At 44.0% G+C, this 24,438-nt stretch overlaps 1 protein-coding gene across 16 annotated transcripts in view; it reads left to right on the top strand.

Annotated features, from left to right (window-relative positions):
* The window catches only part of Tmem108 (transmembrane protein 108), a 287,643-nt gene that overhangs the window by 151,908 nt on the left and 111,297 nt on the right, over positions 1-24,438 (top strand). For 11 of the 16 annotated variants that reach the window (XM_087561351.1, XM_087561342.1, XM_087561338.1 and 8 more), the window contains one exon: positions 9,069-9,154. In XM_087561351.1, coding sequence (XP_087417477.1) covers positions 9,115-9,154 — 40 coding nt within the window. In that variant the 5' untranslated portion in view covers positions 9,069-9,114. The remainder of the gene's footprint in view (positions 1-9,068; positions 9,155-24,438) is intronic. The other 5 variants (XM_087561348.1, XM_087561339.1, XM_087561345.1 and 2 more) reach the window with 1 other exon arrangement.

Raw genomic sequence — 24,438 nt, 5'->3', positions numbered from 1 at the left:
TGTGTGCACGCGTGTGTATGTGTGTGCGCACACGTGTGTATGTGTGTGTATGTATATGAGTGTGTGTGCGTGTATGTGCCTGTGCATGTATGTGCCTGTGTGTGTGCATGTGCCTATGTGTGTGTGTGCGTGTGTATGTGTGTGTGCATGTGTGTTTATGTGTGTGTGCGTGTGTGTATGTGCCTGTGTGTGTGCATGTGTATGTGTGTATGTGTGCATGTATGTGCCTGTGCGTGTATGTGCCTGTGTGTGTGCATGTGCCTATGTATGTGTGTGCGTGTGTATGTGTGCCTGTGTGTATGTGCATGTGTGTGTGCATGTGTGTGCGTGTGTGTGTGCGTGTATGTGTATGTGCCTGTGTGTGTGCATGTGTATGTGTGTATGTGTGCATGTATGTGCCTGTGCGTGTATGTGCCTGTGTGTGTGCATGTGCCTATGTGTGTGTGTGCCTGTGTGTATGTGCATGTGTGTGTGCGCATATGTATGTGTGTGCGTGTGTGTGCGTGTGCACACGCACATGCTAGGATTCAGTCTTCCTAAGTCCTCTAGAAGAATGGCTAACACTCTTAACCACTGAGCTATCTATCTCTCCAGCTCGTTGATTATTCTTTTGCAGAAGTCTTTTTAAAGAGGACAGAGAGACAAATATTAAATAAGATTAACAATCAGTGTATGCTCCGAGAATAACTTATAAACCCAGTTTAAATAGGACACTAGATTTAACAAAAGGCGTTGGAGGGAATGGCCTCAAAGCCTCTGGCTTACCTCTGACTCAGAAGCAGAATGGAGAGGCAGTTGGTGAGTTCTGACCTGGTCAGTCACACCTTGTATTTCACTGTTTGATGAGAGTTGATGGTTCACATTAAACCTTTGCCAAAGCCCAGAGATCAGGCCCTAGAACGGTGGCTTTGCATGTGCGTCTAAACCTCTGTGCCAAGCCTGTCTGGTACGATGTTTACTCTTTGTACAAAGAAGGAAGCCAAGCACTGAAAAAGCCAGGAACTAGTTTAAAGCTCCTGGCTCCTTGGGTCCAAGTTATTGGTTCCTTTTGTGTCCACTCATAAGGATCAAGGTTCAAAGGAAGGCTTATGTACATGCCAGCTTTCCATCATCTTCCCGACTGCGCTCTTGGGCAAGTCTATTACCAGCTTTCTCTGATCTGCCTTCTCCTGAGCCCTTGCTCTAAGGTGGCTCAAACCCCCCTACTGGCCCAGACATTAACACTCCTTGTTTGGAAAACTTTTTGAAGCTCAAGTAAAATACAGTCAGTTGTCATTATTCGTGGTAGTTACATCCTATAAAATGACACTGAATTAGTGACTATGGAATCATTTCTCTTAAGGGAACTACAGTAAGAGGTTCCCAATAGCCTCTCCCATCCTTTGTCATCCGATCACTATTACATAGCCTGGTTTTATGTGCTATGCCTGGTTTTTATGCCTTCTGTCTAAAGGCATCTCATCTCATACAGACTGTTGACTCGTTAACGTTAAACTCAGAGCCAACAGCACTTTAGCATGAGCCTGGGCAGAGCTTGTATGCTTTATGTACTTTAACTGCTGGGCACATCCCAGCCTCCTGGAGCTTAGGAACACTGGAAGGACTGTCAGCGCTATTCTGAAGAGTCTTCTGAACAGGAAACTCAGCAAAACACACAGTACCGAACAGGCCTTGGAAAGGACACATGTGTGGTATGAGAGCAGGAACAAGGTTGGATGTTGTCCTGACCATCTACACCATGTGTTAGTTGACTAAACTTCTCCGCAACGCAGCCCACAGAGCAGATGGATGCTCTGGAGTGGGTATGGAATGGCTTGCTTGATTTCTGATCTGTGTGGCCAGTACTGTTCCTAAGTAGAGAAGTTACTATTGCTCATCTGATGCAGCTCTTTAGCCAGTTCTAGTTTGTTGTGGTGAACTCTGGTCCAGTCCGTCTTCTCTGACCCCTGCACTCACCATAATCTTTTATAATCATTGCTGTACTCTTAGATTATCCCTCTTAGATCTCAGCTGTGAGAGGAGATGATCCAAGTATTCTCGTGGGTCCAACTCATTTCCTTCAGCATGGTGTTCTCTAGTTCTAGCCGTTGGGTGGCTAATGACAGGATTTCATTCTTTTTTATGATTGAATAATACTCCATTGTTCCTGTAAAGAAGATACTTTCGCTATTTACTCATGTGTTGATGGGTACCTGGGATGATTCTACATAGGTATTATGTAAATGTAAATGTGAGTGTGCAAACATGCCTTGGAATGTTGATTTCATATCTGTCTCTCTCTCTATATATATATACATATATTACATCTATGTATACATATATATGTACACACATATACATACACACACACAAACATACTAGCTAGATCACATAGTAGGTCCATTTTTGGTTTTTTGAGAAACCACCATATTGTTTTCTATAACGCTATTCATTTACATTCCTACCAGAAGTGTCTTAGTTCCTTTTCTCCACATCCACACCAGCATTTTTTACTTGCTTTTTAAAATATAGTATCTATTCTAACTGGGCTGAGACAGCATCTGACTGTATTTTGATTTGGAGTTCCCTGATGACCAGTATTACTGAAAACTTTCCATATATTTCTTGGCCTTTTGTATTTCTTTCTGAGGAGGGTCTCTTCCTACCACCTGCCCATTTATAATTGGATCACTCTGACAGGTGACCAGTGGCCAGGCACTTTCTCCTAGTCTACAGGATGTCTCCATCGCTCCATTGAGTTTCGAGCTGTGTAATTTGATATGACTCCATGCCATTTGCTTTCATTGTCTGTGCATGTGGGATCCTACGTAGGAAACCATTGTCTCCAAACGGTGTCTTGCAACCTTCCTCTTCCTATTTGGGTGTTTTTAGGGTTTGGGGGTTTTACGTTCACGTTGCTGCTGCATTTTGAGTTGCCATTTATAAGTCATGGGATAAAGGGGTGCAGTTTCAATCCGGCATGCGGATATCCAGTTTCTAGCATTCTTGCCCTTTCTCTGACGTTTGTGTACAGTGCCTTTGTCCAGAACTACTTGCCTGTAGAAGTGTAGGCTTAGTTCTAGGTTCTCTCCTCTCTTCCATTGGTCTATGTGCCTCTTGCTTGTTCCAGTGCCGTGCTGTTTTATTTACCGTGGCTCTGTAGTAGATACTAAAATTAAGTATGGGTAGCATGGACATTTAACAGTGTTAATTATTCAAATCTGTGAATTCAGAGAGCTTCTGATTTTGTTGGTGTATCTCCTCTAATTTCTTTCCTGAGGGGTTTGTAATTTTCATCTTAAAGGTCTTTTAGCTCCTCCTTCATTCCTCCCTTTTTGATAATCATTCTTAATGGGATTGCTTCCGTGATTCCTTTCTCAATATATGTGCTTTTTAGTATGTGGGAAAACTACCTGTTTTTATATGTTGATTTTTTTTTTTATATCCTGCTATTTTGCTAAATTACTTCTAACACTCTTCTGAGAGAGACTTAATTTATATATAGTCATATATGCAGACAGGGAAATTTGACTTCTTTCCTTCTTACTTGTATGAGTTCAGTTTTTGCTGCCCTAGTGGGTCTGAACTTTCTAGCCTGTACCTCAGAAAAGCAACCAGAGTGAACACTTGACTTCCTCCTGATCGTAATGCAGGTACTTTGGCTTCCCCCCATTCACAACGATATTACCATAGATTCATCATAGGTCTTCAGCATTCTAGGAACAGTTCTTCTAGAATTAACCTGTTCATGCTTCCTTATCATGAAGGAATTTTTAATTTCATGAGACGCTTTTTTGCATGTCTTGAGATGGTCATATGATCGTTAACCTTCATCTTTTAATTGATGGATTGTGTTTATAAATTTGCGTATGTTGAACCATCCTTGCATCCTTGGGATAAAATCAACTCGATCATGGACCTTGGTCGTCTCTGATTTTATTCGAGTGGGTCTTTTTTTTCTAATTTATTGTTTTAGGTAAAGATTTTATGTCTAGTTGTCTAAGTTGTGGTCCTTTTGCTCGACTGGATGGTAACCATGATCTGGCAAAGAAAAGCTCCTCAGTTCTCGCCTTTGGCAGCTTTCGATTCCTCGGTGTTTGGTGTGAAGGCAGCAGCAAGTAGGGCCTCTAGTGTTCCAGCTCTTGTAGGTGCTGAGGTACCAGAATCTTCTCCCAGCGAGTGCTACAGCTCTGGAGGGCAGGGATGTAGGGGTGGGAGTGTGTGCACTTCTAGAAAGTTAGGATTCCACAGTCTGACAGTGACCATCATTCCAGCATCGGCTGGGTTTAAGTATCAAGATAAACCAACCATAGACAATGGCTCTCAGCAGCTTACGATCCTAAAGAGTTGGGATTTCCCAGGTCTTGACAGCAGCCAGTGCTATAGGTCTCAAACCTGAGTTCCCAACACTATTGGTGATTGGAGGCTGACAGCCTTCTGGAACTCTTTCAGCTAACAATCTCTGCCGCTTTTCTTCTCAGGTCCATTGTGGCTTCTCACCCTTTGACCTTATCCCTTTGCCCCCCTCACCTTCTCCTGTCATCCCCTTCATCTTGTCTTCCTGTCCTAATCATTGTCCCAAGCTGTCTTTTGTTGCTATAGCTCCTGCTGTATCTGCTGTCACTGTTACAGCTGCTTCTCCCCCTCTTCTGAGATTGTCAAAACCACGAGACACTGTCAAGCTCTCCTTGGCCTTCGCACTTCTCCCTCCTGGCCCACTCTCTACAGCCCAGCCTCGTCTGTAGCTGTCAAAGGTCTCCTTACTGCCTGAGCCGGGGGTGAATGGTTCTAGAGCTCACTGACTCCAAGGTTGGACCTACAGTCTGAGGCCGCAGACCTGACTTCGTTTATAGCAGTGGTTCTCAACCTGTGGGTCTCGACCCCTTTGGAGGCAGAATGGCCCTTTCATAGAGGTCATCTATGACCATCAGAAAACACAGATATCCGTATTATGATTTGTAACAGTAGCAAAATTTATACAGTAGCCACAAAAAAAATAATTTTATGGTTGGGAGTCACCACAACGTGAAAAAACTTTATTAAAGGGTCTCAGCATTAGGAAGGTTGAGAACCACAGGTCTATAATGACCAACCCAGAACTGGAATAGTTAAAGTAGGTTATTTTTCTTTGACTATGATTTTTGACTGTTAAGACCATTTAATTTCTTGGGCATTCACTCCAGAAACTAATCATTACCTTTAAGTCTTTTAAATTATTCCCCAAGGAGCCATCCTGATATAGTTCCTATGTCTCGCTACATGGTTGAAAAGTAACTTTAGGCAGCGGTAAGATGGCTCACATAGTACAGGTGCTTGCCACCAAGCCTGATGACCTGAGTTCCAATCTCTTAGATCCACATGGTGTAAGAGAATTAACTTCTGCAAGTTGTCCTCTGACCACCACACATACGGCTATGCCTTAAGCAGGCCCTGCCCCCCCCCCGAGATCTAATAAAATAGCTTTTGATACAATATACCCGTGACTCTCCATCTATTCAAAGTAACACAGCTGAGCCAGGAGACTCAGCTTAGAAGCCATCATTAGAACAGTGAGTGACTTCAGATATGTCACAGAGTGAGTGTACAGAATGCAGTCATTTCCATGTTAAAGTAATTAGAGAATAAAATGGTGACAGGAAATACATCACAGTGGCAGAAGATACATAGAAAATGCCCACAAACTTACTTGATAAGATGATAGGATGTAAAAGAAAAAAAAAACCATTGTGAAACTTCATCAAAGGTTTTAGATAAGGATGAATTTTGAATAAAATGTGTGCCAAATGGAGTCTGTAGTTGGGGTAGCCCTGCGTAACTCAGATGGTCCCAAGTCGCTGAGAGTTGCTGGCCCAATTGTTTCTTTAATAGCTCACTAATAGTTTTATCCCTTATGTTGCAGGACATCACTTGCTTCTTCAAAGACCGCTAAGCATTTCTAGAAATGACTAAGGGGGGCTGGAGAGATGGCTCAGCCGTTAAAGGCTAGGCTCACAACCAAATATATAAGAAATGACTAAGGGGCTTATGTTCCCCTTGATCAAAATTAACCATAGTTATTTTCTGTTCTCTTATTACTTGATCATCTATATATTCATCCACTCTCTACTTACTAGATGTTTACTGAGTGCTTACCATGTCCTAAGTACCCCACAGTTGCCCACTACCCACTGTTTATGGCTGCCTGCAGGGGGTTGCCTCTGGAAGTCACTCTTGGCTCAGAACATGATCTTTTGTCTCATACTGCCCCTGAGAAACACTAGTAGCAGTTGACCATTTTATGCAAGATTTATCCTGAGGGTTCAAGGATGCTCTTCATGGATGAGCACAGTGGGAGAGGGTACGCAGATGTACCTGTGAGTAAAGATAGCATAAAACAGGAGTGGAGGAAAACTAATGTTCATGGGCATCCCCCGAGGGCCTTTCTCATGCCATCCCTATGTTTCAGCCTCACCTCCCAGCATATCTCTTACTGTCTCCCATTTATCCCAGCAGACTCGGCCATTTCTGGACCTCCTCTGTAACCCATCTTCCCTAACTCTAATGTTCAGATGCTTAAGTCTCCTTATTTGGTTTTAACTAAAGGCAATTTAATTATCTCCGTCTCCTCTTCTTTCTTTGTCTCTTACTCTTTGGGGTATGGGGTCTTTATTGCTTAACTGAGGACATCATTGAGGTATCGTGTTCCTCTAAAGAGAACTTCTTACCCTTGGAAGACATTTTGTTGTTCACAGCAACGTACTTTAACATATTTTCCTTTCTCCTTACCACAACTGGAATTTTGAAGATTCCAAATCTTTTCTAAGCAAATAGGAGAGATCTCCAACTATTATTATCCCCATATTCCTTTAATATAATCACTAATTTCTTTACTGTAAACACCAATAAGGCACATTTAGAAAAGAATAATAGAAAAGTAACTGTACTGTTTAACATACACACTGCTCCAGTGGTAGAATAAGAAAACAGAAATTGAAGGTATCACAAAGTCAGAAACTTGTCTAAGAATAGAAAAGCACAGGACAAATAGAGAGAACAAGAAGCTGGCAAAGGTCTTGATAACCATGGGAGATGGGCGAAAGTGAGCAGCATTCTTGTTACTCTGTTTCTGAAGGCAGGATGGGGGAAAGCTCAAAAGCACTATGCTAAGTGAAGAGACAGGTGCACATGCCGTGCATCATGTGATCCTGTTTACACAGACCATCCCGAAAAGGCAAGTAGAGAGGGACAGCCAGCAGAGTAGTGGTTATCAGAGAAGCTCACAAATGCCCAATAGTGAGTAGTGGCTTTATACAAGGATGGAATGTTCTGGAATAGGTAGTGATGGTCAAGCAGCTTTTTAAAAAATGTACAGCTTGAGACTTTCATACATGCATATAATATGGGTTGGTCAAGTCCACTCCGACCCCCTCTACTGTAGCTCCTCCCTGTCCCTACCAGCACTTTTCCTCCCCAGGGAGTAAACACCTCTTTAAATCCACAACAACCACTTAGTACCGCCAATGTCTGCATATGTGTAAGCCCAGCCTCTGGAGCATGGACAACCTGTCAGGTTGGACACTGAAGGACACTGACTCTCCATTCCCCAGAAGTCTTCTGTTGCTGGGGCTGGATTTTGCAAGCCCTTTCCTGTATGCGCTGCTGTTTGAGCTGGCTGTGAGTCTCCATATCAGTCACCACCTACTGCCAAAGGGACCTTCTCTGATAGGGGTTCACCAGCTAGTTGTGCACGGTAAAGGCAGAATTTTATGATATACCAGTTATGTCTCAATCTTAACAGATACTAATGCAAGATAGTTCTACTTGGGATGTTAGAAGAAAATGAAAACCTGGCTGGTAGAGAATGACCAAAGAATATAAATTCTAGCTTTTTAAGATAAATGACATTAAGTACAAATTACGGCAATGGGGTGGAATATTTATTTACAAGGAAGCATGAAAAGAAATTCTGAGTTTCCATTCTTGGGTAGGATATGGTCTAAATGGCTCTTCTGTGGTACTGGTCCTGAAGAGAGCATTTATACCTTCCCTAAAGCTCTACGCTATGTCCTTGCATGGTTCACGTCTGGGAACTTCTCTTGAGTAAATATTTGCCACTTAAATAGCAGGTAGTAAAATCTTGTTGACACAGCCACACACTTCCTCTGCTAGGGAGGAAAGTCTGAGGGCGTAGTACGTGAAACAGAGCCACGTGGAGTGCACACACAGACCGGAGAGATGCTCAGCCCGGAGTCTGAACAGTTAGCTCATGCTGGCGGGATGATGTGATTCAAGACTTCCTGGTTCTTCTTATTTATATTCCAGTATTTTCCAAACACTTCATAATAATACCCTTTATAATAATAAAAAAGTGTCTCTGTCTTTTCTTCCTTTTGAATGTTCTTCATTCATTTTATTATCTTTGTTTGAAACAAGGTCCTGATACGTACCTAAGGCTAACCTTGAACTCTCCCTTCTCCTTCCTGTCTTCTGAGTGTCAGAATTACAGGTGTGTGCCCAGCTAATGAATTTGTTTTGCATCCTACATTTTCCAGTGTGAGGAAGCTCACGGGTTCTTGTTTTGGTTTAATGAATCCCTCGGTAGGAATAAGCTTACAAAACACAAAACTCCTGTTCTTCTCTTATGACTACAGCAGTGGGTCTCAACCTTCTGAATGCTGCAACCCTTTAATACAGCTCCTCGTGTTGTGGTGACCCCCCCCAACCGTAAAATTATTTTTGTTGCTACTTCATTACCTGTGTTTTCCAATGGTCTGAGGCGACATCTGTAAAAGGATTCTTCAACCCCAGAGGGGTCTCTACCCACAGGTTGAGAACCACTGGACTAGAGTCACCCATTCTATAAAAAGCCCTTAAAGCCAGGATGTTTCTCTCTGCCCAAAGAGGTTGTCTTTGGGTCGGGGTAGAGGGTGTTATATGGCCTGGGAATTTGGTCGAAGGGTCAGTGGTAACTGTAATAACACACAATTCATAAATTACAAATTAAACTGTTTTTAAGAGTTTTCTATTGGAGATAAAGCTATGTATGTGCTCAGGTTCTAATTCGGTATTTATGACCCCTGATGTAACAATGTCTTCTCCCATTTTCCTAGGCAGAATCATGAATAAACTGGAGGACAAGCAGGACCAGATGATACCATGAAGAGAAGTTTACAGGCCCTCTATTGCCAACTGTTAAGTAAGTTCACACCGCACTCGTCCTTTACGGGAGCGTGCCGAGCTCATCACTTCTCGAGCTTCGGGATCTTTGTGGGAGAACACCGGAATTGAGTCATTCTCCCTCTCCTTAATCTAGATAAGCCACCATACCTCAGGTCGCTCTCTAGACCCCATCATAATTCTCGTGGGACTTGAGTATCATTAATTCAAAATGCACAAGAAAAACGCATTTGTTCTTTGTTCCATAAGGTGTTACTGTGTGACCTTGTATCGATGTCCCCTGGGAAGGACGTGCTAAATTGTATTTTCTCACGTTTTGTCACATGGAACCCGATAGGCGTTGGGGACCGCATAGCCTTCGACTTGGAATGTCGTGTGGTTATGCGGGATTCTCTGCAAGTGGTTTAAGTGTGGCCTCTTGGTTTTGTGGCAGCGTATGATGTGCTGGACGATGACTTTCTCCTGTGCTTTTGGGTTGCGGCATAAAGAACCATTGTGATGGTACTCGGGATGGGCGTTGCTACTGACTGGAAAGTAAGACCAGCTCCATGCTCAGGTGCTCCAGACAACCCACTTGGCACAACAGACATGGGCCGCTTTGAGTCAGAGCCCATCGTGTCTGGGTAGCCTGGTGAGGAGGCAGATGGAAGATGGGTCTTTTCCTGGGCCAAGGGGCACCTGATTTTTGCTGAGAGAATAAAATAAATCAAACCAAATCGATTGAGATGCAAATCACTAGGCAGTCGGCCCGCAGAATTTCCGACTCAGGTTGGATTGTTGTAGAACGTGCAAAGCACTTCACCTACCCACAGTCCGGGGCCAGACGTTTTAATTGGCTGCTTCTGCTGAATTCTAATCCCAGAAAGTCATAAGGCTAGTGTAGCCTGCTGGAAAGTTGCCAGGCTTCCTGGGGACCCTCTTCTGTTCTTTTTCTGTATGTTCTGTGGGACCGTAGGGTGGCCTGCTGGCTTGCCTCTTCGTTTTTTAATGATAAGCTTATTTGTTAGAGAGGGGGCTTTACAGTTGAAGAGGCATGTTATAAAGAAAGGATTAAGTCTACCTTGATGGGCAAGGAGACTATGAAAGATAAACAGCCTCCTCCCACTCACCCCCCAATACATGCATACATATACACCACATCTCAAAGAAGGAGAGGTAAGCTTCATTGTAGGAGAACTGAGCCGTGGCAAAACAGCGTAGCAGATTTGAATGGCAGAGAAATGTTTGAGGAATCACGTATGCCCCCCAGTCTGCACATATTTTAAAGCCATGTGTTATCTGAAAGGCATTGGGGAAATTATTCTACTCCTCATAGTTAGGCCTAATGTCATACAGTGTCCATTCTTTTAAACTGAGCACCATAAAAGCTGGAGGGGGTTAAACATCACCTGGACAGCTACAGGCACCAGTGGTCCTTGCTTGGAAGGATGCTGAGAGACTCAAACAGAATAAGGCGACCCTTTGGTAGTTAGGGGATAGGTCATAACCATCACTAAACCTCCCAAATTATTGGCATGCATGATAACTCATATACGCTGTTGGTACCCAGTTGTAAAGTTATGCATATATTAGTATTATCCATGAACAAAATGTCTGCCTTGTCAAAATCAACTGCATTATGGAAATCAGGAGTTCTGTTGGGCATGACAGCTTTCACCTCTAAGCCCAGCACTTGGGTGGCTGAGGCAGGGGGAATTACAAATCTGAGGCTAGTCTGGGCTAATAGGAAGATCCTGTCCAAAGATAATGGGGATGGGGGAGAGGAGAAGAGGGAGGTGGGGGGAGGGGAAGAGAAAGAGAGAGAGAGAGAGAGAGAGAGAGAGAGAGAGAGAGAATGAGAATACATATCTAAAAGGATAATGGAAATATTGATATAAAAGCCACCTTTTTTGTCAAAAAATGACTTGTTGGTGCTGGAGAGATGGCCCAGCATTTAAGAGCACTCTTAACTGCTCTTCCGAGGTCCTGAGTTCAATTCCCAGCAACCACATGGTGGCTCACAACCATCTGTAATGAGATCTGATGCCCTTCTCTGGCGTGTCTGAAGACAATGACGGTGTACTCACATACATGAAATAATTCTTTTTTTAAAAAAAATGACTTGTTTTACCGAAAGTGTTGCTAATATGCAATGATATGTGTATATGTGCACGTGTGTTTGTAGGTGCTCTTGCCTGAGCGAGCGTGTGCTTCCCTCTATGTGAGCAGTGTTGGGTGAGGTGTAGAGGTCAACTTCCAGCATCTTCCTACCCACTCGCTCTTTTAATACAAGATCTCTCAGAGAACCTGGAGTTTGCCACTACAGCTGGACTGGCCTGCCAGAGAGCACCCAGGGTCCTCTTGTCTCTGCCTTCACAGCTCTGGGGTTACAGGTGTGTGCTACCATGCATGGCTCTTACATGAGTGTCAGGGATCCTCATGCATCTACAAGTAATCCAGTCTAGAGCTTGGAACATAACAGGACTCCACAAATATTTAACTTTAGGATCCCTCTCCATAAAAATCTAAGATGTCATTAATATAAGATGCACTGTTATTTCATGAACCACTAAGACAAAAATGTTGTTTAAGCTTTCACTTGCTGTCAGTTACATCTCGCACTGTAGAAGCATGTGCCTGGGTAACCTGCGTAATTAACAGCTAGAGTGCGGCTAACTGGGTAATGTAGTCCTCAAGTTTTTACTGCTCGGTTCTCCTCAAGGACCCAGTCTCAGCAAACCCATCTATAGTGCAAGTTTCCACTGCTGCTGAGTCCTTTGAAAGCTAAAGAGAAGCTAGAGGAACTGAGACATCACAAACTGAAGTTGGCCCACGTATTCTGTCTTCATGGTTTGTTTCTCCTGACAAATGAGGGGAAATTTTCCCTAAATTAAAGAGGGGGAACTGAAGTAAATTGGAACTGACAGTGTTTAGATCCAAACAAATATTGAGTCTGCATCTTGCCTTTCAGTTGTTACAGGCAGTCCTGCAGCTCCTGAGGGGCATTTAGGAGTCTCCTCCTTGCCACTGACACTGTGGTCCCAACCTCCATGGAATGTGGCAGTGTCAGACTTTGGATAAAGAATGCGCAAGTTCAATCCTGGCCCTTCTAAATCATTGGAACCAATTCTTGTTTCAAAACATAGCAATTTGAGTTTGCTTTCCATGGCTTAACAGCTGCTGGACTGTCTTCCCTAGGCTTTACCCAGCAGCTGTGATGTGAAACTGTGCTGGAACTTGATATAATATTTCTTCCTTACTGCACACTGAGTGGCTGTTTGCTTGCTTGCTTATTTTTTCAAATCAAAAATTGGAAGCTGGATTTTTTTTCTTTCATGAAAAGGTTTGCAAATACTCTCTAGGGGTGTAGATCTTTGAAATCTCTGAAGTCATTCACACACATCTGAGGCAGAAATACTTTCAAACGTGACCTTAGCCCAGAAAGTGTAAGCATACAGTCTTTAGAATGCCTTTTACATTTTAGGTTGTGATTCTTAAATTTGCACAAGTAAACAATTCCTTTGGCCAATAAATTCTTACTGAGATATTCCCATTGTGAGCAATGTCAGTAAAGACGGAAGAATAACATTTCAAAGAAACTCAGTTTTGTGGCTTTGAATATCCTACATTGTAGGATTGCCAGGGAATGTCTGTGAGGGAGATTGTGCTCATGTTTAGGAAAACCATTGGCTCTTAGAAAGAAATCTCGTTTTCTTCTAAACTATGCAGAAGGAGCGAATGTAGGGTTAGGATGTAAAGGGTGTACTCCGAGCTCCTCTTTCCTCTGAGCAGTTGTACAGCTTCGTAAAGTAATTCCTCAACTGTGGTGCCCAGATGAATAATAAAATATCCACCGTGATGTGTGTTCATGAGAGGATAAAGGAGATGGGTATAAAAACACCAGTGTTGCGAAATGCCCTTCAGATGTGACTGTTGCTTTATTAGTAATTAGTCATGTTTAGTAAATAACATTTACTTCCTTAGCAACCCTATTTTAAGGAAAAGAGCAGAATGGTCTTCATTACTCTGCCCAAATGCTGATGCAGGGGGTCCACTTCGCTCTACATAAAGTGCATGAACTGAGTGCTGTATGGATATACTTGTTTGAAAGGACAGGTTAAAATTCCAGAATCATTTTTTTTCTGAAAAGGAGAAGGTTAAGTAGTTTTTTGGATGTTTGGGGGCAGGGAGGTGGCGTTGATTAACCAAAAATGATACTCTTGCTATCAATTCTGTATTCATTTGTAATTAATCTCGGAATTTTCAGAGACATGAGTCACTGGCTTTTCTGATGTATGGCAGGGATTGGAGATTCTTCAGGCCAGAACCCAGGAAGCTTCTAAACCCAAGACCACGGCCTCTGCAGCCTTTGCACCCAGCAACCTCCCTCCCTATCCCTGACTCCCCTTGAGTCACTTTTTTTTTTTTTTTTTGTTCTTTTTTTTTCCGGAGCTGGGGACTGAACCCAGGGCCTTGTGCTTCCTAGGTAAGCGCTCTACCACTGAGCTAAATCCCCAGCCCCTTGAGTCACTTTCATAGGCAACCCTTTTCCTTTTGGCTCCTCCTCCCTGGGGCAGTTCAGAAGCCCCTCCCCTCCTGGGGCTGGTCCTCTGCCTGCTGCAGGTCTCCTGTCAGTTCCTCACAGGCGAACTTGGCTTTGCCTAGCTGTACCCCCCAGAGCATTACCAAGAGCTGTGGCTTGGAGAGTTACCCAGATAGCAGACCAGAATCTTCCTGGGTACCTGCTAGAGGACACCGCTGAGTTCCTATTTGTAGTCCAAAGGTAAATGAGAAGGGAGGACTGGATGCTCTGAAGGGGAGGACCACACAGATGTGGTAATGACCAAGATTGCAGCTGCTCTCCTAAAGATCTCTGTGAAGTGTAACCAGCCCCCCACCCTGAGAGAAAGCCAGAGTAACAGGCAGCTTTCCTGTCTGAATGCATGGAGTCCCCTCATCACCGCTAAGCAGTTCTCACCAGGACAAAGGAGAATTCCTGAGGAGAAAGGATGCTTGGATAAATAGTCACCTCATTTCATGTGTGATATGCTTGTTTTGACCAGAAGTGCGTTAAACAATTGAATATCAATCAATCAATCAATCAATCAGTCAGTCAGTCAGTCAGTCAGTCACAGGGCTGGAGAGATGGCTCAGTGGTTAAGAGCACTGACTGCTCTTCCAGAGGTCCTGAGTTCAAATCCCAGCAACCCCATAACAGTTCACAGCTGTCTGTAACTCCAGTTCCAGGGGACCTGATACCCTCACACAAACATACGTGGAGGTAAAACACCAATGCACGTAATAAACACACACAGTAACTTGCTTAAATGGGCCAATTCAAGGACGTCATCTGTAAAAACTATCTGCTAGTTCACTTGGTCTGATGTTGTCATACAGGGCGGTGTGAATCCAGAAAGGAGTCTATGGCTCGGCTTATTAAAAAGGGTCTTGGGAATAACCCACAGAGCTATGGGGAGTGGGTCTGGGGAGGGCAGGAAGCCCAGCAACAGCGGAGTTTGTCCGCCCCACACACAGATCACACTTTGGGTAACCTCCTCTGGGGCGTGGGGGGAGCTGGAGTCTATATTCCTGGGTACATCTGTCACCAGCTGAGCAAGGGGAGGCTATACCAGTACTGTCAGAAGTTCTCTCCTTACCATCATCATTACCTCTTGCCCTTCTCTCATTTCTCTGGCAATAAATTTGGTAAGAGATCACATGTCAGCCAGCAATTGGTGAGCAGAGGCAGGCAGATCTCTGACCAACCTGGTCTACAGAGGAGGTTCCACGACAGCTAGGGGGTATACAGATAAACCCTGTGTGTGTGTGTGTGTGTGTGTGTGTGTGTGTGTGTGTGTGTGTGTGAGTGAGAGAGAGAGAGAGAGGTAGAGAGAGAGACAGATAGAGAGAGAGACAGAAAGACAGAGAGAGAGACAGAGAGACAGAGACAGAGAGACAGAGACAGAGAGACAGAGGGAGACAGAGAGACAGAGAGACAGAGAGAGACAGAGAGACAGAGATCACATCTTCCATTGCTGAGACCTGATATCATCAGGTTGAAGGGTCCTCCAGAGCAGTGGAGTGGCAGGCGAAGGGTTAATGATTAAGCAGTGTGCTGTGCACTCCTTGGCCAGAGATGTAGTTGAAATCGCCCCGGGTATAACACCCCTACTTTATTAAATTGAAGCAATGATTGTGACCAGGCATTTTATTCTTTTATTCCTTCCCCGTGAGACCAACGTTTCTCTAGCGATGCCATCTCCTGTGTGAGAAGAGTCTCTTTGGTTGGTGGTGTTGGGGATGAACACAGGATCTTGCACATGCCAAGCAAGCATTTTGCCCTGGAGCTACACACTTATCGTTATTAGCCATGATCATCTTTATCATCTTTATTATTATTTGTAGGGCTGGGAGTCGAAGCAAAGGCCTTGTACATGGCAGACAGGTGTTTGGAATCATCACTAATCTTAGAATCCAAATTTCTCCCCAGTCAATGGATGCTTTACATGGTTCTAGAGCCAGTGAGACGGTAAAGGTGTTTGCTGCCAAGCTTGACAACCTGTGTTCAGTTCCTGGGACATACATGGCAAGAGAGGACACACTCTCAGAAGTCTTCTAGCCTCAACATACATGGCAAGAACACACACACACACACACACACACACACACACACACACACACCAAATTAATGTAATAAAAATATAAATCATGAACTATGAAACTTAGAAAGTTGTTTATAGATTTCTAAGGCAGTTACAGCATATATATAAATGAAGAGGGAAATGAATAGCTGTGCAGATGTTCCCATGAGGAAGTATTGATAGACACACACCCGTATGTATCCAATAAGGAATCCAGAAAATAGCTTCTATGCTCCACAACACTGAGATGGCTGTCAGGTCGTTTACTTTTGGGAAAGCAGAGGACAGAAGAAAGGAAAGTGTTAGGAGATGATGCTGTTGAATCTCAACAGGCATTAGTGGCCAGGGCGGGGCCCTTTTCTCTCATCTTCTGGAAGGAGCTTTATTCTTTAACTCCTATGGAAATCATGTGCTCTCACAGCCACAAGGAAGACCCTCTAGTAATGGCTGCTCCATTTAGCAAATAAAGATACTGTGTCCATCCCGATCAGAATGGCTATGTCCCAGGCCAGACTGATGTGAGGGGGGAGATTAAGTGCCTCGGAGGCAGAGTGTGGCTGAGAGTCCTGTCATCCCACTCCCATCTGATGCACAGACTCACTGGCTTTCTTTCCTTTCGCTAGTGCTTCAGCCCGTGCTCTGTGTGGGGCTTTGGGAGGCAGTCACTCATCCAGCCTGGCTTCCCGTCCCCGCTGTTCAGACTCAGCCCCACAACCCACCATGCCACCATGTAGTCTCTCTGTCACATTTCCCACAAGTTCTGTATGACACACAGTTACCTGATGCTTCTCTTGACTGGATCTGCTGTCCACTTACACGTCCCTCTGGACTGTCAGCTAAAGGCCAGCACGAGCTGTTTTCAGCCTACAAGAATGTCTGGCTCTTGAGTTTCCCCGCCCTCCCACCCAGGACAGGGGCATTAGCAGTGAGATGAACTAGACTGAGGAGCAGTGAGCAGGCTGTTGGATAGTCAGCGAGAACCACAGTCATGATTATATCGCATGTATTCGCAGATACTCAACACCAGGCATGCAGCTCATTTAAATTTTTTCCAGTAGCTACATTTGAAAAAAGTAAATGAAAAGAATTGAGTGGAGCCAAGTCAGAGAGCACATTCTGTTTACTATGATGTGCTGTGTCCCCACGTGGCTCGGTGCCCAGAACCCTGGCTAGGGCAACAAGGGAATGAAGAGCTGAAAGTTGGTTCTTCTGTTCTGTTAGCAACATTTTGGGTCTGTGTCTGTTGCTTCAAACCATTCGTTGTGAAGGACCCTCAAGTCCTCCTACCTTGTATCACTGTGTAAGGAGAGAAGGCTGTATAGGCAGAACCCCTGGCCCTGTATCTACAGCCTGTCAACTTGTCTAACACATGAAGAGAAGAGAGATCATTTTTAGACCTTGTAAGCTATGTTGTTTCATTCTGGTTTATTCTGAAAAGGGCAAAGCCAGGGTCCTGGCAGGTTCATTGGTCACAGTCATCCAGGGCCAAACACAAAATAGCCCTCTAGAAGCATCCTTCAAATGCTAGAAAAGTGAAGGACCAACAGGGGCCACAGGCCTATTCCAGAGGCTTTACACCCACACCATGGAGGTACAGGGGGCTTCTCTGTATAAGAAGATAGATTTCTCAAGTCCCTGAAAGGTCCTGTCCTGAAGAAGTACATTCTTAAGGAAAGGGCTTGATAGGCTCCACCCCTGTCAAGCAAAACCTCTTCATATCAGCCTCTCCTGGTTTTCCTGCTACAAGCTCATTCCACTAACAACTCCAAAAAAAAAAAAAGTTTTGTGTGTTATATGTGTCCCTTGGGAGAAAAACAAGGGTCAGTGTTATGTTCTGATTCATCGATGTCACGGGCTTTTGTCATGGCTCTAAGTTAATTACCAAATGACCGTTCTCCTCAGTTAAAGGCATTAGCAAGCTAACTCTAATTGTGATGTCCAGGGCCACAGTCCAGATATCCAGGGTGCCTTCCATAGACAGAAGCTGAAGCTTAATGTGGCAGAAATTGCCAAGAGTTGAACCTTCATAGAGAGAGCTCACAGGTAGAGAGGTCTTTCCCACAGGAATGAACTGTCAAGAATGAAATCCTTAGAAGAAAACCTTAGAACCTTTTCTATGACTCCTGGGTAGACCAACAGGTTCCTTTCAGTATCTTTTAGCATGTTATTTTTTATAGACAGTACTGTGTACCTCAGCTGATCTTAAATTCAGGTTATTTCTCCTGTCTTGACTTCCTAGGGGCTAGGATTACAGGCACGTTCCCGACCTAGCTTCTTTTGGGAGGAGGTAGAAGGCGGTGTCTTTTATAGATTAGTCTGACCTCACACTTAGATAAGACTAACCTTGGACTCCTGGTCAGACTGCCCCTATGTCTTTGTTAAGAGTTCTGTTGCTGTGAAGAGACACCATGACCATGGCAACTCTTATAATTAGGGCAGGCTTACAGTTTCAGGAGTTTAGTCCATTATCATCACTGAAGGAAACATGCAGACAGACATGGTGCTGGAGAAGAAGCTGAGAGATCAAGAAGCATCTTGATTTGCAGGCACAGGAAGACATATTGAGCCACTGAGCCTGGACTTGAGCTTCTGGGACCTTTTCAAAGCTCATCCCCACCCCCAGTGACACACTTCCTCCAAAAAAAACCACACCTACTCCAACAAGGCCACCCCTCCTAACAGTGCCACTCCCTAAGAGCCTATGCAGGCCATTTTATTTCAAACCACCACATTCTAGCTCCTGAGTGCTGACATTATACCACATTCAGCTTAGAACCTATCCTGTGTTAGATATGATAGGAATGAAAATACATGAGGCTAAGTATAACTCGGTAACAGAACATTTGCCTGTCATATAATAGAGGTCCTGGGTTCAATTTTCCAGTACAGAATGCATGGAGACATAGCCCTGACCTGAGAGTGCCCAAGCTAGTGGAGAGAGAAGTTTTACAAAAGAACAATAATACAAACATTATTTAATGTTTTCCCTCCTCAGACAGAATGCCTGCTATAGCTTGTGGAAAACTCTAGGATTATAGATGAAAGGTGCACTTTCCACTCTCCAGAAGCCCCGCTGGCAATCAAGAGGACAGGTGAGAATATGAAAGGAAAGAGGCCACATCATAAGATATGGTTAAAAGACATCAGGCCTGTTCACAAGTCCCTTAACTAGTTTTTTTTTTTTTTAAAAAAGGCAACATATGGATCCAGTTCCTGGCTCTTCAGTGTATTTTTTAATTGGTTCCAGACTTGGGAAGTATTTTTCCCCCAAACCAACATTATAAGTGACAGGAAAAACCTTTCACACTTAGAAAGCTGTTTACCATCCAATATACACTGACTCATGACGACCCTGGTTACTATTATAGCACCATGTTACTATTAAGGAAATGCAAGCCAGGCATGGTGGCACACAACTGTAATTCCAACACTGACGGTTGGACACAGGGAATCAAGAGTTCGGAGTCATCATCAGCTAGATAAAGAGTTTGAGACCAGTCTGTGATATCTGAGACCCTGTGGCAGGAGATGGAAAAGCACGCCCAAGAAGCCAAGCGTCATGACCAAGCAGAACTAGGAGGACCTTAGACCCATGTTCTCTATCTCCAAGCCTAGTTTCTTCCCATAACCCCACACCCGCCCATATTTCTCGTATCACAGCCCTTGCAAGAGGAAGATTGCACAACCCCTGAAGGAAGCTACCTTTGGCAGCTCCAGCCAGCGAACTCCTCCAGCCTTCCTCCTGCAATTTGCCTCAGCTTATTTTAGCAGCCTGGTGGTTGGTCATGCTGTCCCTACTCCCACCAAACAGCAGGGTAGAAACATTGACTTTGAAGTTAGACATTGGGGGAGGGGCAATATTTGGGAAAGAATTATTGCAACCTAAAGGCATCAGGCTGTTTCTTTTGTAACCATTTTTTAAAATGGTTGTTATTTTTCTTGGTTCACACACTCTGGTTGTGCCATCCTTCTGTCTATATTTTTGGAAATCCTAGATTATTATAGAAACTGTGAAAAGGGATAGGACAAGAAATCTGGCTCCCCGTGTAGCATCCGCTTAGTAATTTCTTGGATTAAATTTGCCTCCATCCAGCCCTCAACAGAGGTCACGCTTGGCCCTGCTGCTGAATGAAGTCCTGTCCTTGTGAGGTGTTGAGGGAGCTCCTGGATGATGGGAGGAGTTTCATGGCGTTTCTGGTTCTCCACCTTATTCAGTTTATTACTGAGACCCTGCTGATACCCAGGACAACCAGCTGACATTCAGAATGTGAAGCTCCCCTTTTGTCCCCTACCTCAGATTTCCTCCTCATTTTCTGTTGAAGAGGCCAATCTTCAACAGAACTTAAAACCCACTGCAAGCACAGCTCAGGGTTTCCTGCTTAGTCTCTACAGATGTCTTCTTCCCCAAAGAGTCTGGTTCACCCATAAGCCCTCTGTACTACAGGCCTTCCCTCCACAGAATGCTCATCCAGAGGAGTGACAGGGAAGCTGACTTGCCTTGACTCTTTGTGTATTGCCTAAGTTCAGACTCCATAACAGAGCTGGTGTTACTGGCACAGACAAAGGTTGAAGGTTCTAGACCCTCCTGGACGTCATGGGTATGATGTCATTGGCCTTCTGTGTGATTGTCTTAGTTAGAGTTTTATTGCTGTCAAGAGACACCATGACCAGGGCAACTCTTATAAAGGAATATGGACCTCCCTCCTCTTCAGAGGGCTGTTGTCCACAGGCCCACAAGGACAAAGGAAGCACAGTCGAAGGACATGGTTGGCTCATGAATATATCAGAAATGACACGCTTTATTAAGGTGAATCGAGGGATATACGTTTTTGGGAAAGGGGTAGGGCTTCCTGGGGTGGGCATGTATGTACCCTTGGCTGGCGTTTAGGGTATGAGGAGTACTTTATCTGCATGGAGAGGCATTCCAGGAATTTCAGTTTCTTGCTGGACAGATTCTTATCTGGAGAAAGGAAACTGAACCTGTGATGTTACCAAGGTGTGTGTGACATTCCTCGGGTGGAGGGTGTGAGATCAGACAGAGAAGAGGACACCCCTCTAAGAAAGCAGATTCCTCCATCTTGCCCCAAGCTCAAGGGAGCTGTCCAGACATGGAGAACGGTGACCTTAAACAGCAAGATCCGACAGAAGAAAACATTTAATGGGGGCTGGGTTACAGTTTGGAGGTTCAGTGCATTATCGTCGTGGCAGGAAGCACGGCAGCATCCAGGCAGGCATGGTGCTGGAGAGGGAGATGGGAGTTCTACATCTTGATCCACAGATAGCCTGGAGGAGACTGGAGTGTGTCTCAGACTGGGCTTAGTTTGAACATTTACATTAAACCCCAAAGCCTACCTCCACAGTAGCACCAAGGCCACATCTACTTCAACGAGGCCTCCTAATAGTGCTGTTCTGTGTGGGCCAAGCATTCCATCATGTGAGTCTGTGAGAGCCAAACCTATTCAAACCACCACAGTGGTCTTAGCTCTTCCTCATGCTCAGTGCCCTGCCTCCAATGCCTGTGGCACAGTTCATCATTCCTTTAGTGTAGTATCTGGAAAGCACGCGTGATTTCTTCTCTTCTTTCCTTCCTTCCTATCTATCTTCTTTGCTTTCTAATCTTTTTTAATTTGTCCCTCCAGGAGAAGGTTAATGAGGTTCAGTGAAGGGAAAGAAGTAATGATAAATATTTCACAAAGCTAGGTTTGCTGGCACATACCTGTAATCCCGGTGCCGGGGAAGCCGAGTCAGGAAGACCATGAGTTTCAGGCCATAGCCATAACCTCTCTCAAAAGCAAAGCAAAGGTTTTTAAATAAGCTGAGTCCCACATGAAAGAAACCCAGAAAAATAAATTAAGAAACCGTGAAACATCACCAAGTACAGCATTGTTATAAACACATGAGCAGATAGAGATGATTTTGAGCCATCCTCTTGTAGTTAGTTTATTATAATATGGACAGTTTTGGATCACTGTTTTGATTTGCTTTTCAATAAATTTACCATAATAAGTGTCCTCGGAGACCCGCTCACTAGTAGTCTGAAAATGCCAATGGTTGGACATTGGAGGAGTTGCACGTGTCTTGCAAAAGTCCCTTGCTTGGTTGGCCCTTGAGGCTTTCTCAGCTTACTGAAAAATTTGTCACACGTACAGGGTCTGAAACTCAGCAATGTGCGTAAGTATTTGTATCAGAAAAACTCTGGAGCAAGAAACCACACCTTAGAGAGGCGTTTTCAAGTTCAGCAAAAGCACCTAAAGAGAATCTGCCATTGAGTTTTCTGTTGCCATGGCTACTCTGTTGCCATGGCTACTCTGTTGCCATGCAGGTTAGCCCTGAGCATCCTTTTCCTGTAACTGATGACATTTCAGACTGTGGACTCAACTATCAGACTGTGGACTCAGCTATCAGAAGCACCATTTCCTTAAATTCTCTTTTGTTCTAAATACTTTTTTTTAAGGGATAAAGAACTTTTTAAACTGAATAATACAGTTATATGAGTGATTAATGTGCATGCAGCAGGAAACTTTATATATAAAAACTATATATATATATATATATATATATATATATATATTTCAACAAATATGCCTTCTTGGAGTGCCAATACGGTAATCGAGAAACAGAAGCCTCAGTCTCATGAGTATGTATGTATGTAAAACTATTCATATATATTCATACATATATATGAATGACTGTGTTGCTTGGCAAGCCTCTAACACATTATACTCCTGGTGTTAGCCAGTCCACTGGGGCAAACAGCAGTGGTTCATCAGTAGCATTTTTCAGTATGTTACAAATTATCAAATGCGTGTATTAATGGGCATGGTCAGACTTCAGTGTGCCCTGGACCTTTCCAGTTTCTGCAGGGCGTCCTGAATGCAAGTAGAATGGAGTACAGCATCATCATGAACTCTACCTGCAAGGGTGGTAGCCATTTTCTCAACCCTGACACGCTTTGCTTCTCAGTTTCCTTCTTCTCTCTCATCTTGAAGAGCGGGTATTTTTTGTTCGGAGTAATTGGTTTAAACATCATAGAGCACCTTCCTGGAGCAAGAAGCCCTGGGCATTGGTTTGCTTGTTTACTATGAGGACTGTGTAACCCCACTGCGTGATAGTAGGGTGCTGGTGACCTTCCAGGACAGACGTCGGTGCACAGCCAGCATTCTATAACACCGAATCAGATCAGCCAAGATATGCATGCATTCATTCAACAAATCCTCGAATGGCTTTACAGGTTACGTATTAAACCCCAGGTGTGTCTTTGTAAGGCCAAACTGATCGATTCTTAACCTCCAAGAGGATAGTTTCAAAAGTTATCTTTTTCCAAAGCAAAATTTCAAAGGCATTTCTAAGAACTTACTTGAAGCATCAGCAAGAAGATGGGGTCTCTTAAAAAGAGTTGCATGCTAGGCATGGTGGGCACACTTTAATCCAAGTGTCAGAGTGGCAGAGGTAGGGGGAGCCCTGATGAGTTCAAGGCTACCCTGGTCTGCATACTAAGTTCTAGGCCAGACAGAGTAATGTAGGAAGACCATATTAAGAAAGAGAATTTTTAAAGTTTTTAAAGCATAGCACAGCCAACCAGTAGATATTTGTTTTGTTGTTGTTTGGCTTTTGTTTTGTTTTACTTTTTTTTAATTTGTCAGTAGACCATTGGCTGTAAAAACACCAAGACCATCACATCCTAAAATAAGAACAATTCATTTCTTTTACTTAAAAGTTCAATTTTACTCGTTAATAGTGCACATATGTGCCATGGTGTGTCTGAAGGTCAAGGGGACAACTATGGTTGTCCTCTCTAGCTGCCTTGCGGGATCCAACTTGGGTTGTGGGGCCCATGCAGAAACTCCTCAACCTGCTGAGCTATCTCTCCAGCCCACAAAGGTTTACTTCTTACTCACAGTTCCGTATCTGTCTGCCTCTGAGGCGTGCTCCTTCTGAAGCTCCTTCATCTCATCGTCCTACCCTCATCAATGCTTGACCTCCAAGATGGCGGCAGAAAAGGAGGAGATACCATGTTTGTTTCCTCCCTATCCTTGAAGTGATGTGCTCACATATCTATCTGCCCCACCATGTGGGTCTGATGCCATGGCCCCTCCAGATTTGGGAAGACTGGGGATGTCCGTAGCTCTGTGCCTACTTCCCAAGAACAAATCTATTGAGAGAGAAACACAGATAATGAGTAAAAACCTAGCAATTTCTATGTTCTTCCCATTCACCTAATCTTAAAACCCTAGGTAAAGAGTAACTAAGAAAATAAGACAGGCTGTCCAAGAGTCAAATTTGTCTGACGGCTTGTGGCATGAAGAGAAATTAAGACCACGGACATGTCCCTCAGACACAGCAAGTTCTAATCCGGTTGTCATGGAGCTCCTAAGCACTGTGTCACTACAGAGGCTTCCTGTTACATAGCAGGCTGTCATCATCACCATGTCTCCTGGTGTGGGTGATGAATCCATAAATGAATGATCCAAAACACTTTCATTTTGAGTTTTGACAGACATTTTCTGCAGTCAAGAAGGGAATTGTAAGACATTTCAACTCTGCTGTACTAGAGTGAGGCAAGTGAGAAGTGGAGGGTGGATGGAAATGGAGCCCCTATCTAAAATTATCCATGTCACCTGCTACATAATGCAGGGACCCCACTTACATTGCGGGCTGTGGCAGTGGGTCCTCCTGGAGCGAC

The sequence above is a fragment of the Rattus norvegicus genome, chromosome 8 (assembly GCF_021556685.1).
Source record: "Rattus norvegicus strain SHRSP/BbbUtx chromosome 8, alternate assembly SHRSP_T2T, whole genome shotgun sequence".
In the NCBI taxonomy this organism is placed as follows: domain Eukaryota; kingdom Metazoa; phylum Chordata; class Mammalia; order Rodentia; family Muridae; genus Rattus; species Rattus norvegicus.
Note: the sequence above shows the minus strand (reverse complement) of the source record. Positions and strands in the feature narration are given on the sequence as shown.